Source organism: Rhinatrema bivittatum, chromosome 1 (genome assembly GCF_901001135.1).
Source record: "Rhinatrema bivittatum chromosome 1, aRhiBiv1.1, whole genome shotgun sequence".
NCBI classification, from domain to species: Eukaryota; Metazoa; Chordata; class Amphibia; order Gymnophiona; family Rhinatrematidae; genus Rhinatrema; species Rhinatrema bivittatum.
The window spans coordinates 158,967,813-158,980,832 of NC_042615.1; the positions used below are offsets into that span (position 1 = coordinate 158,967,813).

Sequence of the window (13,020 nt, forward strand, 5' to 3'; positions counted from 1 at the left end):
CAATTAACTGTCACAAATGCACATTTATTTATTTAGAGTCTTGTATACCAGCGTTACAAGTGAAAATCTCTAGTTCACCATGGCTCATGACATTAACATTCATAAGTATTATAAAACACCGAGTACATCAATAACATACCACATTATTAGTTTCCGGGCAATGGGTAGAGTATTCGGGTGGTAGCTTGGGAGGGTATTAGGGGGAGAGAAAGAGGTATAAGGGTGAAAATGGGAAGAGTTAGGGTGAGAAAGAAATCATTCACATCTAACCACCACCAAGCTCCCAAAGCAGCATTACCACATACTGCAGTATAGATCCTTATTGAAATAGCGCTGTGAGGTTAAGCCACAATGCCACCTGCTGTAAAAGAAATGCAAAAGGAAATGTGACTCATTCACAGAAACTGAAAACACTCAAGCACAAGCGGACAGTGCAGCTCCCATGCACCACAGATCCCAAACACTTGATGTAGAGATAAACTGCATTACAAACTATATGTTGATCTGCTTTAAAACATACTCGCATGCGTTACCAACCTTTGTCCCAGCAATGACATTGCGACACTAACCATTGCAACATAAGGCTTCATCTCCCACGCTTGTGTGTTTGTGTTGTCTATTATTATAGGGGTGAACATCTTCTCAAATGCTTCTTTGGCTGGAAGACACATAGGATTGTAATAAAAATAAAAGTAAAGATGGTGTCTTGATATGGATCCTGTAACCAAAAACTACTGAACTAGTTTAACTCATCTTCCATTATTTGTACACTTTTCACTATCTTTCTGCTATGATGTCTATTGATTATTTAGTCTGATTCTCAAAAACACATAATTAATTCCTTAATATTACATCTTTAAGCAATGAAGGCACTGAAGTGCTGTCTAATGCAAACAAAATGATCAAATAGAAAACTGTCATTAAAACTACATGATCACTTCATGCACAAAATGATCCTGTCTTTTGCAGAGAGTTCTTAGTTTCTAGAACACTACCACTGAAAGGCCTATTCAGCATTAGCCACACCAAACATGAAATATCATAAAAATCTATCACCAGGGCATGAACTTTCAGGTCTAATTGCTCTAGCTAAAGACAAAGTACACTTGCTAGACACCTGCTCACATGGGAGCAAACTGGTGAGGTGGGAGAAGGAATTAGTCCATCAGCATGTTCCTGGCTCATTTGTTTCCAGTGAACTACTCAGCTTCCTGATCTTGGATTGAATTAATGTTTTGTTTTTTCAAAATATTTGAGTGAAGTATAAATTTCTCTAGATTTTGTTTTTATTTATTTTAAAGTATCTGGACTTTTTCAGCTTGAAAAAAATTTAATTTTGCTTAACCATGCTTTGAACATTTTGTAAATGATGTGTCTGGGTGTCTTTGATGGACTTTGTAATTAAATACATACAGAAAATTTAGTCTGCTCAAAAGAATTTTTGCAATTTCAAATCCCACCACATCTACTACAGTGCTTGCTTCTCTTAAATATTCTTTCATAAGTTAGATGCTCAATTAAATTGATAATCTAAAGGATACCTTCTTGAGTTAATGCGAAAATAAGCTACAATGTTATAATGTTTTAATGTAAAATAGTCCGACCTCTAGTCATACATAAGATACATAAGAACATGCCATACTGGGTCAGACCAAGGGTCCATCAAGCCCAGCATCCTGCTTCCAACAGTGGCCAATCCAGGCCATAAGAACCTGGCAAGTACCCAAAAACCAAGTCTATCCCATGTTACTGTTGCTAGTAGTAGCAATGGCTATTTTTTAAGTCAATTTAATTAATAGCAGGTAATGGACCTCTCCACCAAGAACTTATCCAATCCTTTTTTAAACACAGCTACACTAACTGCACTAACCACATCCTCTGGCATCAAATTCCATTTGTTTTGATGTGAACCGATGTGATGTACGCCAACGAATGTCGGTATATAAAAGCAATAAAATAAATAAATAAATAAAGGTGGCTTCACAAACAAACTGACACAATGACCATTATTTAGTGTAATAACTGTGGGTTCTAGACCCAAGGTAGATATCTGCAGACAAAGCTTGCACCATCAGTCTGCAGCTCTCAAATAAAAATGGAGTTAATTCAGCCAGGAGAGGAATTGGCTAAAATGGAGAAATTACTTACCTGATAATTTCATTTTCTCTAGTGTAAACAGACTCAAAACCAGTGGGTTATGCTCCCATGCCAGTACATGGAGACGGAGCAAGCTGACATCACAGTATATATGCTTCTGCAGCGACCCCAGCCTGCCAGTATTCTCTTCAAAAACAACTGTGGACAGACTAGCAAAAAAACTTGATTAAACACAGGCAACCATAACTGCACGCAACAAAAAAACCCACTGAACTCACATAGAGTCCCGCACAGGAGGCTTGTGGGTAAAATGAGAAGCTTAGGAGTGAGTGCCGAGGTGGTGGCCTGGATTGCAAACTGGTTGACGAACAGAAGACAATGTGTGATGGTAAATGGAACTTACTCTGAAGAGAGAGCAGTGTTAAGCGGAGTGCCGCAAGGTTCGGTGTTGGGACCGGTCCTGTTCAATATCTTTGTGAGCGACATTGCGGACGGGATAGAAGGTAAGGTTTGTCTTTTTGCGGATGATACTATGATCTGCAAGAGTGGACACGCCAGAAGGAATGGAGAGAATGAGATGGGATTTAAGGAAGCTGGAAGAGTGGTCGAAGATATGGCAGCTGAGATTCAATGCCAAGAAGTGCAGTCATGCATATGGGGTATGGAAATCCGAAAGAACTGTATTTGTTGGGGGGTGAAGGGCTGATGTGCACGAAGTAGGAGAGAGACCTTGGGGTGATAGTGTCTAACGATCTAAAGTCAGAGAAACAATGTAACAAGGCAATAGTTAAAGCCAGAAGAATGCTGGGCTGCACAGAGAGAGGAATATTTATTTATTTAATGGTTTTATATACCGACATTCATCAGGGATATCACATCGGTTCACAACAAATGAGAAACTGCGCCAAAGGTGCACTTGACAATTAAGATGGGAACGAGAAACTGCGGATAAAATGCGGTTGACAAGTAACTTAAAAAACTGGTACATATTAAAACAGCTAAGATAATAGATGTCTCATTGCCTATAAAATAGATATGAAAGAGAGAAAAAATTGGAAATCGGGTACTTATGTACAGATATTGCGTAACTTATGTACAGAGCAGTTGAATTTTTTTTATTATAACTTACAGAGTTACTGAATTGTGAGGATTCGAAATTGAAGTAAGGGTGATGAAGTGGAAAAACAGGTGGGTGAGGGACTGGAGAGGAATATGTGTCTTTTAGACACACATAGCATTGATTTACAGAGCACCGCAGACAGAGACTCGTCCGCGCGCTCTGTCCTGCCAGCGTTCACTGTCTGACGCGGCTGTGACGTCACCGCCGCGTCAGACAGTATGCGCCGGCAAAGCGCGCGGGCCGTCGCTGTCTGCTTGCTAGCTGGAGGCCGAGGAGCCGCGGAGTCCCCGGAGCGCAAAGGGTAAGTAACAAGTTTGTTTTGCCGGTGCATTATCTATTTATTACTGGGGGGACGTCTGGTGCATTATCTATTTATTACTGGGGGGACGACTGGTGTATTATCTATTTATTACTGGGGGGCTGGTGCATTATCTATTTATTAGTGTGAACTAGGCCTAACAAGTCAACCGCTGAATGAATGGCCACATGAGGGAGGGTTTACATTGAATTTTCGGCTTCCGTAATCAAGCACATAATGTGTATGATCGGGAAGGCCCAAAGCATAGTAAGAAAGTTTTTTATGTGCGAGAAGCACTTTTTTTCTCTTTTCTTGATTAAATGCATTTTTTTATTATAAGCAGCAGCTACTAAAATGATTTTGCAACAGACTTTCTTTGTTATATAGAACACAGTTGGAACACGGCCTTATATTTATTTATTTATTTAGAGTTTTTATATACCGGCAATCATGAAAACATATCTTGCTGGTTTACATCAATACATAGTAAGCAGTTTATCATAGACCTTGATTACTAGCAAATGTTCATTATTTGTCTCTAGTAAATTCTGATAACCCCAAAGAATGTACCATCACAAATCTGGCTCTCAAAAACGGAAGCAGAAAAGAGAGCGTAAAGAAGAAGAGGAAAAGTTGAAGAAAAAAAAACTCATACAACAGTACTTTCAAAAGCCACAAAGTGACAGGGGAGATGAAGTTCAGGAAATGCAAACAGAAGCTTCTCATGAAACAGTTGAGCCGACTACTTCATCCTGTCAGGTAGCTGCACCTGTGAGCATTTCTTCAGTGATAGAAGAAGAGGCTGAAACATTGTGTAGTATGCCACCATGTGCAGTATCAGAAGACGATGCAGACACACGGTCCTGCACCTCGTCACCGAAAAGACCTGTCATTATAGATGAAGATTCGTCTTCAGACCAAATTGTGACATCCCGTGTTTGTACAGAGGTGGAAGAAGAAACACCTTCCTGCACAAATGCAAGTTCCTACCCTGAGAATGACGATGTTGCCCTAAACACAACTTCAATAGAACAGTCACACGAGGAAGAAATTGACTGGAAAGACCCAGCACTATGGCCAGATGTCCTCAAAGACAAAGAAAGAGAGAAGATTGTCCTTTCTGGACTTTTCAATGTCGAGCAATTAAAGAATATGGCACAATCACTACCTAAAGATGCTGACACTCGTTCTTTCAGTGATTTTCTTCTATATGCCAAGTCATCAAATGGACGTGAGAAGATTTTAAGAGATTGGCTGAGATGGAGTCCAAGCAATAAAGTACTGTATTGTGTAACTTGCATGGCATTTACTAATGACTCTATATGTAAAACAGGAAGCATGCTTAGTAGGAAGGATGGTTTTGATCCATCGAAGCACAAGTGGCATCGGTTGTACATAAAGTTGCCAGAGCATGAACACTCTTCACAGCACAGAAGGAACTACTGGAGGTGGAGAACACTTCAAAATTCTATAGGTGGTCATGGTGTTGACTATGAGATTCAAAGAAATTTGTCGAAGGAAGCCGATAAGTTTATAGCTCTTTTAGAAAGACTTCTGGATGTCACATTGCATCTGGCTTCAAGAAACATGGCGTTCAGAGGAAGTTCTCAAAGAATTGGAGAAATCCATAATGGCAATTTTTTGGGAACTTTGGAAATCTTGGCAAGATATGATAATTTACTGAGAGAGCATTTGGAAAAAGTCAAAGCTAGTCAGGAAAAGGGAAAGAAACTTTCAGCTCATTATCTGTCTTGGGCCACACAAAACGAATTCATTAATATTTGTGGAAAACATGTCCTGAATTCTATATTGTCAGAAAGGAAAGAAGCAATATACTTTTCAATAATATGTGATTCTACACCTGATTCTTCACATACGGAACAGAATGCAATCGTTTTACGATACGTTTACAGAAAGCCCCAAGACGGAAAATGGAACATTCGGGAAAGATTCATTGAATTTTTTGATTTTTTTCAGAAGACTGGAAAAGAAATTGCAGACATGATCATGTTTAGGTTGAATGAACATGCCATTGACCTTAAAGACTGCAGAGGACAGGGATATGACAATGGTGCCAACATGTCTGGCAGAATTAAAGGTGTAAGAGCCAAAATCCAGGAGACATACCCAACAGCTATTTTTTGTCCCTGTGCTGCACATTCTTTAAACCTTGTGGGAGTGCATGCAGCCGCAAGCTGCCCTGAAATGAAGACCTTTTTTGGAAGTGTTAACAGGTTATATGTTCTGTTCAGTAGCAGCCCTGCAAGATGGAACACATTGATTGAAGAAGTTGGAAGGTCCCTGCATGGTTTAAGTGACACTCGGTGGAGTTCAAGAATAGAGGCTGTACGTCCAATTGCGCAGAATCTGCCAAGCATTTTAAAGGCTCTGGAAAAAGTTCTTGCATCCAGAAAACTCACAAATGATGCGCATTCAGATGCCCAAGGTCTATATGACTATTTTTTATCCTTTCGGGCAGTGGTTTTAGCAACATTCTGGGTAAAAGTGCTTACCAGCTTCGAGGAGAGAAACAAAATACTTCAATCAAGGTCTATTTCTATGGAAATTGGTGTCGCTAACATTAAAGCTCTCTCTGAAGAGATGAAACTGCTTCGAGAAAAGTGGCCTGTTTTACTTTCTGAAGCTAAAGCTGTGGCAGATTGCATGGAGATTCCCAAGGAACTACTGAACCCTCAACAATTGCGGCAAATAAAGTCAAGGCATCATGATGCAATAGATCCTGAAGATCATTTTAAAGCTAATGTCTTCCTTGTGGCAATGGACACAATAATTTCTGACCTTCATCAACGCTTCCAGTCTATGGAGGAAGTCTGCAAGCTATTTTCTCCAATCTTAAAAGTGAGAACAATGAGTGAAGAAGATCTGATGGCATCGACTGAGGAATTGATCTCAGCATACCCTGAAGATTTTACATCATCTTTACTCAGTGAGCTGCAACATCTTCGGAAAGTGTACGAAGCTACATTTCCAGAAGACATGGGTCCCTTAGATTTGCTTAACTCAATCTACAAACTAGAGCTTCAAGGAATATTCGGAGAGGTGTGTATTGCTCTTCGGATTTTCACCACCCTCCCACTTTCAGTGGCGGAAGGAGAGAGGGCATTTAGCAAACTTTCATCAATCAAGAACTATCTGCGTTCTACAATGAGTGAACGTCTAAACGGCCTGGCAATTCTCTCTATTGAGCATGAGCTTGCCAGACAACTCAGTTACAAAGACTTAATTAAAGATTTTGCAAATCAGAAAGTAAGAAGACTGATTGCTTCATAAACATGAATTTGCTGTTATTTCCACTATGAGTCGAGATGGACACAATTCAGTACTCACACTGAACTGCTTTATTGGATAGAACCCACTGGATTTCTCAGATACTGTGCATTTATCTAAGTGATTTGAGTTTGTTGACTTGTTTTTATTTTTTTACACCTATGGTGGAGTTTACACATAGGTATAAACATTGTTGCATATACTTTATCCACTGAATGCTTGTGGCCCAGACATTTTGGCTGTATGGGGCCTCAAAATTCCTGATGGCGGCCCTGGGTACTGGTGTTGGTCTTGACGTCGACAGCGGCCTTGTCCCCGATGGAGGCGGTAACATGGGCATCGATACGGTAGTAGTCGATGGTAGTTGCGCATATATCAACATCGATGTGGTGATTATCCTTGGCGTCGACGTAGACTCTTCTATTGTTCTCGGCGTCACTGTGAACACCGGCATCGGTGGTCCCACCGGCATCGGCAAAGTTGCCGGCATTGATACTGGAAGCATCGGCATAGACGAGCCCATCGGAATTAGTTGTTCCCTCAAAGCCTGTGATATCGCTTGTCTGGTGATATCAGACAATTCCAGCGTTACAACTGATGGTACCAGAGCAGTTGTAAGCAGTGGCGAAGGCTGAGGCGTTGGATCCGCTGCAGGGCCCTGCAGGGGATCAGGTGTCGAGATCGGAGGATGAGACCCAGACCCCGAGGTTTCCTCTGAGCGTGGCCACTTTGCCGTCGATGGATCCTGGGACGCTGATTCAGTCGATGATCTTCGATGTCGATGCCTATGTTTCGACTTTTGCGGGTCAATGATCCCCCGACGGTCCCGGGGTGGATTTTTTAAGCAGCAAGCGCTTTGTCGCTCCGGCCGGAGACGATTTTGATGACGTCCAAGGCGATGGTATTAACTGAAGGTGGAACAAATGTTCCATCCAGTCGAGATTTTCTTGTTTTCGGCGTCATCTCGGCACATTGCGGGCAATTTTGTACGTCGTGTTTTTCACAGAGATAGATTACGCACTCGAGATGCGGATCGGTTAACGACATCTTACGGGCGCATACCGGGCATTTTTTTTTTAAACCGGTAGCCATATTGCGATCGACGGCCGTCAATGCAAAAACGGAAGTTTGTGAGAGAATTATTTTCTCCAAAAAAGAAGAAAATGAGACTGAGGTACTCACCAGCCGCTGAAGAAAAAACCCCTTGAGAGATTGTGACAGAGAATATCTGGTATATATGACTGTTAAGTCAAAGGACTGAGAATTCTCAATGGCTCCTACACCGCGATGCGAACTGCAGCGCGGAAAGACGAAGACTGAAGAGAGACACCTGTGGCAGAGAATATCATAGCATGCTGGGCATGCTCAGTGGCCTCACAGGGCCAGTCAAACGTTTCTAGAAACTTTGACAGAAAGCTTTCCCGCCTCAGGGCTCCGTCAGTGACGTCACCCATATGTGAGGACTAGCATCCTGCTTGTCCTGGGATAAAGGTTTTAATTTCTTTAGTTTGTGTAATTTGAAGAAACATTCTTTTAGGGTGTTAATGAATTTCTTGAGGTTGAATTGGTAGTCTATCATGACCCCTAGATCGTGTACCTGTTGGGAGAACGAGATGGGTGGAGATAGGGGGCGCAGCAGGGGGAGGGTGTTAGGTTGATTCTGTAGAGAGATAAGCATAATTTCGGTTTTCACCGTGTTGAATTTGTTGATTGATAATATCGTTGATTTCCAGGTGTCCATAGTCTTAGGGAGGTTGTCAGATAGTGGGATAAGTATCTGAACATCATCTGCATAAATATAGTGGGGAAGCTTAAGATCGGTTAGGAGATGACAGAGTGGTAGGAGGTAAACGTTGAAAAGGGTGGAGGATAACGAGGAGCCTTGCGGGACTCCTTGGTCGAGGGGTATAAGTTCAGACTCATGGTTACCTATTTTGACTTTATAGTTTCGATTACTTAGATAGGATTTGAACCAGTTGTGTGCAACACCTGTTATTCCAATTTCATAAAGTCACTGCAGGAGGATAGTGTGGCTGATTGTGTCGAATGCCGAGGATATGTCTAAGAAAGCTAGGATATATGATTGTCCTTTATCAAGGTCTTTGATGAGACGGTCTACCAGGGAAAGTAGGAGAGTTTCAGTGCTATGGAATTTCCAAAATCCATACTGAATTGGAGAGAGTAGGTGTGAGTCATCAAGGTATTCCGTGAGTTGCTTATTGATCACTTTTTCCAGAATTTTAGATATAAAGGGGAGGTTTGAGATGGAGCGGTAGTTGGATGGATCAGTGGGGTCAAGCTTGGGTTTCTTCAATATTGGCTTGACTATTGCTTGTTTGAGGGGGTTGGGTACTACATCTGAAGGGATAGAGGCATTTATAATGTTGGCTCTGGGCTGGGCTATAATGTCAGGGTGTTTAGTAGGTGTTTAGTAGGGATTGTGTCAGAAGGGTGGGAGGAAGGTCTGGATTTCTTAAGGAATGATTCGATTTCCAGAGCAGTTGTGTAGTCTAGGGAGGTCATGCCTTTGGGGGGCAGGGAATTTGGAAGGGCTGGATAAAATTCTTGAGGGTTTTGGAGGGTTGGGAAGGAGGTGGAGAAACGCGAGTAGTTTCTTGATTTTGTCTTGGAAGAATAATGCGAGTTCCTCACATTTGGTTTTGGCTACATCCTCTGGTATGCCTACGGGTGCAGATTTGGTTAACGAGGCAACGTAGTCGTAGAGAGCTCGCAGATTATATTGGAACTGGTGAATTCTGGTGGAAGAGTAATCTCTTTTGGCAATATTTAACCTTTCCCTGTAGCTATGCAGGGAGGTTTTGAATTGGGCAAGGAGTGTGGGGGTGGGGTCTTTGCGCCAGGACTTTTCTATTTTTCTAAGACTGTTTCATGTCTTTTAAATCTTGTGTGTACCATTTTTTGTATTGTGGGTTTGTGTGTTTAGATTGTATAGGGCAGATTTTGTTAGCTACCGTGTTAGTAATGTTGTGCCAGGATGATAGGGCAGTGTCTGCATCCGACAAGTCTAAGTTGTTTAGTGTGTCAGAGAGGGCTGAGATGAGGTCATTTCTTTTGCATGTTTTTTTGTAGTGTATGGTGTTGCCTGAGGTCAGGTTACTGGGAGTCTTCTGAACTGAGAGTGAGGTTTTTATAAGATAGTGGTCAGACCAGGGAACTGGCATGTGGGGGGGGTCTGAATGTATCAGAGTTGGTGAAAATAAGGTCAAGGGAATGACCCACTTTGTGAGTAGGTGAGTTGATGTTTTGTTTGAAACCTAGGGTGTTTAAGGAGTCAAGTATATTGTTGCATGAGGGAGTTCGAGGTGTGTTGTCAACGTGAAGGTTCATGTCACCAAGAATGATTGCTGGGGTATCAAGGGTGATGTTTTTGGCGATATATTCAATAAAAGAAGACGGGTTATTGTCAAGGGTTCCTGGGGGGGCATATATTAAACAGATTTGTAGTGAAGGAGATTTAAAAAGGCCGATTTCAAGTTTGTTTGGGGGAGTGATGGGATGGTGTATCATGTTAAGTTCCTTTTTTTTTTTTTTTTTTTACTGAGGAAGTGACGATCCCCTTGTACAGAGCCTTGGTGAGGCCTCACCTGGAGTACTGTGTTCAGTTCTGGAGACCGTATCTCCAAAGGGACAGAGACAGGATGGAGGCGGTCCAAAGAAGGGTGACCAAAAAGGTGGATGGTCTTCATAAAATGACTTTGAGGAGAGATTGAAGAACCTAAATATGTATACCATGGAGGAGAGGAGGAGCAGGGGGTGATATGATACAGACTTTCAGACACTTCAAAGTTTTTAATGATCCATGGTCAACAACAAACCTTTTCCATTGGAAAAAAAATCAGTAGAACTAGGGGTCACGATTTGAAACTCCAGGGAGGAAGACTCAGAACCAATGTCAGGAAGTATTTCTTCACGGAGAGGGTGGTGGAGGCCTGGAATGCCCTTCTGGAGGAAGTGGTGAAGACTAAAACCGTGAAGGATTTCAAAGGGGCATGGGATAAACACTATGGATCCATAAAGGCTAGAAGATAGGAATGAAGAGAAGAGCCATGGGGGTGGCTTGCTGGAATGGAGGTTACTACCTGGTGATTACTTCCCTTACTCAATAAGCCTTCACATGGTTAATGCAACTCCAAAATTGCTCTCTGCTTCAACGGCAAGGGGAAATGTGGAAAAGAGGATTTGCATTCAGAAAACAACCAACAAGAACTGAACTACACAGTCTGGGTAAACAAATAAGCATGGGGGTAGCTTGCTTATTGCGGCGGTTACTACCTTAAACCAAATAAGCCTGAATCTTCACTTTGAATGCATATACAGCATTGCTCTCTGCTTCAACAACAGGGAGAAATGTGGAAACGAGGATTTACATTCAGACAACATCCAACATGGATCTGTGCAGTCTGGGTAAACAAGCATCGGGATAACTTGCTTGATGCGGTGGTTACTACCTGTAACCATTAAGCCTTATGCTCACCTTTGATGCAACTCCAACATTACTCTCTGCATCAATGGCAGGGGGTGGCAGGAAATTTGAATCAAACAGTTACTAACAAGGGCCCTGAACTTGGTGGTCGGTGAAACAGATAACTATGGGAAAATAAGTGTGGGAGCTTGCTGGGAAGACTGGATGGGCCGATTGGTCTTTTTCTGCCGTCATTTCATTTCATTTCTATGTAAGATTCTAGGTACCCCAATCTAGGGACTATATGAACACTTACCAGCAATCCCTTGGGATCCAGAGCCTCACAGGATGACTGTTGACACACTTATGCGGCAGCCAAGGGCAGGAAGCTGAGTCCATCTGTCTACACTAAGGAAAATGAAATTATCAGCTAAGTAATTTCTCCATTTCTTAGCGTGTAGACAGATGGACTCAGAACCAGTAGGATGTAACAAAGCTAATCCCCAAAAGAGTGGGAGACTGCCTGTGGTCCAGTCAACACAGTACGTGCAACGGCTGCGTCCTCCTAGGCCTGCACATCCAGATGATAAAATCCTGGAAAAACTGAGTAAGGAGGACCTTGTCACAGCTCAGCAGATATCAACGGGAGACAACCATCAAACCTCTACCCATGACACTGCCTGAGCCCTAGTGGAATGAGCCCAAACCTGAGTAGGCAACGATTTCTTAATCCAGCGAGCTATTGTGGCCCATGAAGCTGGAACGCCCTGCTTACTTCTGCCATGAAGGACAAACAGGCGATCCATCTTCCGGAAAGGTTCTGAAACCTCCAAATACCACACAAGTTTCCTGATATCCAATAAGCACAAGAGGCGAGATTCCTCCGCATCCCTGACCTTATCCAGGGATGGCAAGGAGACAGATTGATTCACATGAAAGTCCGACGCCACTTTGGGCAAAAAAGATGACAGTACACAGCTGTAACGCCCTTGGAGTCACCCAAACGAATGGCTCCCAGAAAGACAAGGCCTGCAGCTCAGACATTCAACACACAGAACATATAGGCACCAGGAACACTGTCTTCAAGGTTAACAACCGCAAGGAAAGGCTATACAGTGGTCAAAACGTAGGGCCTGTTGTGATTACTGTGGTAGTGATACAGTGGACCCTTGGGCCGGACTGCAAGGAGGCTTCCTAAGCAGACCGGGAGGCGGAGTCTATGGGTCTGGCAGGGCTTCACCCGGGACCCAGATTCCCCCCGGGAGGAGCCCGTAGGATCCGGGCCCTTGGGACTTAGGCTGAAGGTGGGCCGCAGAGGGTATGGCAGAAGCAGGCCCAGGTTAGGTAGAGATCAACAAGCAAGTTCAGAAGCAGGCCTGGGGCAGACAGGCTGCTAGCCAATAGAGTACTGAGGCCGGACTGGGTCAAGACAGGTAGCAGGCAAACAGAGTTCGGAAGCGGGCCAAGGGCAGGCCCGGCAGCCAGTAGGCAGAGTTCTGAACAACCCGAGGTCGTGGCTGGCAGCAAGCAGGCAGAGCACTGAAGCAGACCGGGGTCGTGGCTGGCGGCCAGCTGGCAGAGTGCTGAAGCAGACCGGGGTCGAGGCAGGCAGCAGGCAGATGAAGAACTGAAGCAGACTGGAGTCGAGGCAGGCAGGCGAAGTACTGAAGCAGACCGGGATCGAGAACCAGGAAGACAATCGAGAAGTCTCTGAAGCAGGAACGGGAACGGAACCAGGGACCAGCAGAGTCCAGAAGGCAACTAGCATTCAAGGAACCTCGCTGCAAGGCGTCT

The 13,020-nt window shown here is 43.3% G+C and overlaps 1 protein-coding gene across 4 annotated transcripts in view; it reads right to left on the reverse strand.

Moving 5' to 3' along the window:
* Positions 1–13,020, reverse strand: part of N4BP2 (NEDD4 binding protein 2) — a 501,549-nt gene that overhangs the window by 348,055 nt on the left and 140,474 nt on the right. For all 4 annotated transcript variants that reach the window (XR_003854530.1, XM_029589135.1, XM_029589126.1 and 1 more), the window contains exon 5: positions 570–658. Coding sequence is in view for 3 of the 4 variants with exons in the window: in XM_029589135.1 (XP_029444995.1) it covers positions 570–658 (89 nt within the window). In the remaining variant the exon portion in view is untranslated. The remainder of the gene's footprint in view (positions 1–569; positions 659–13,020) is intronic.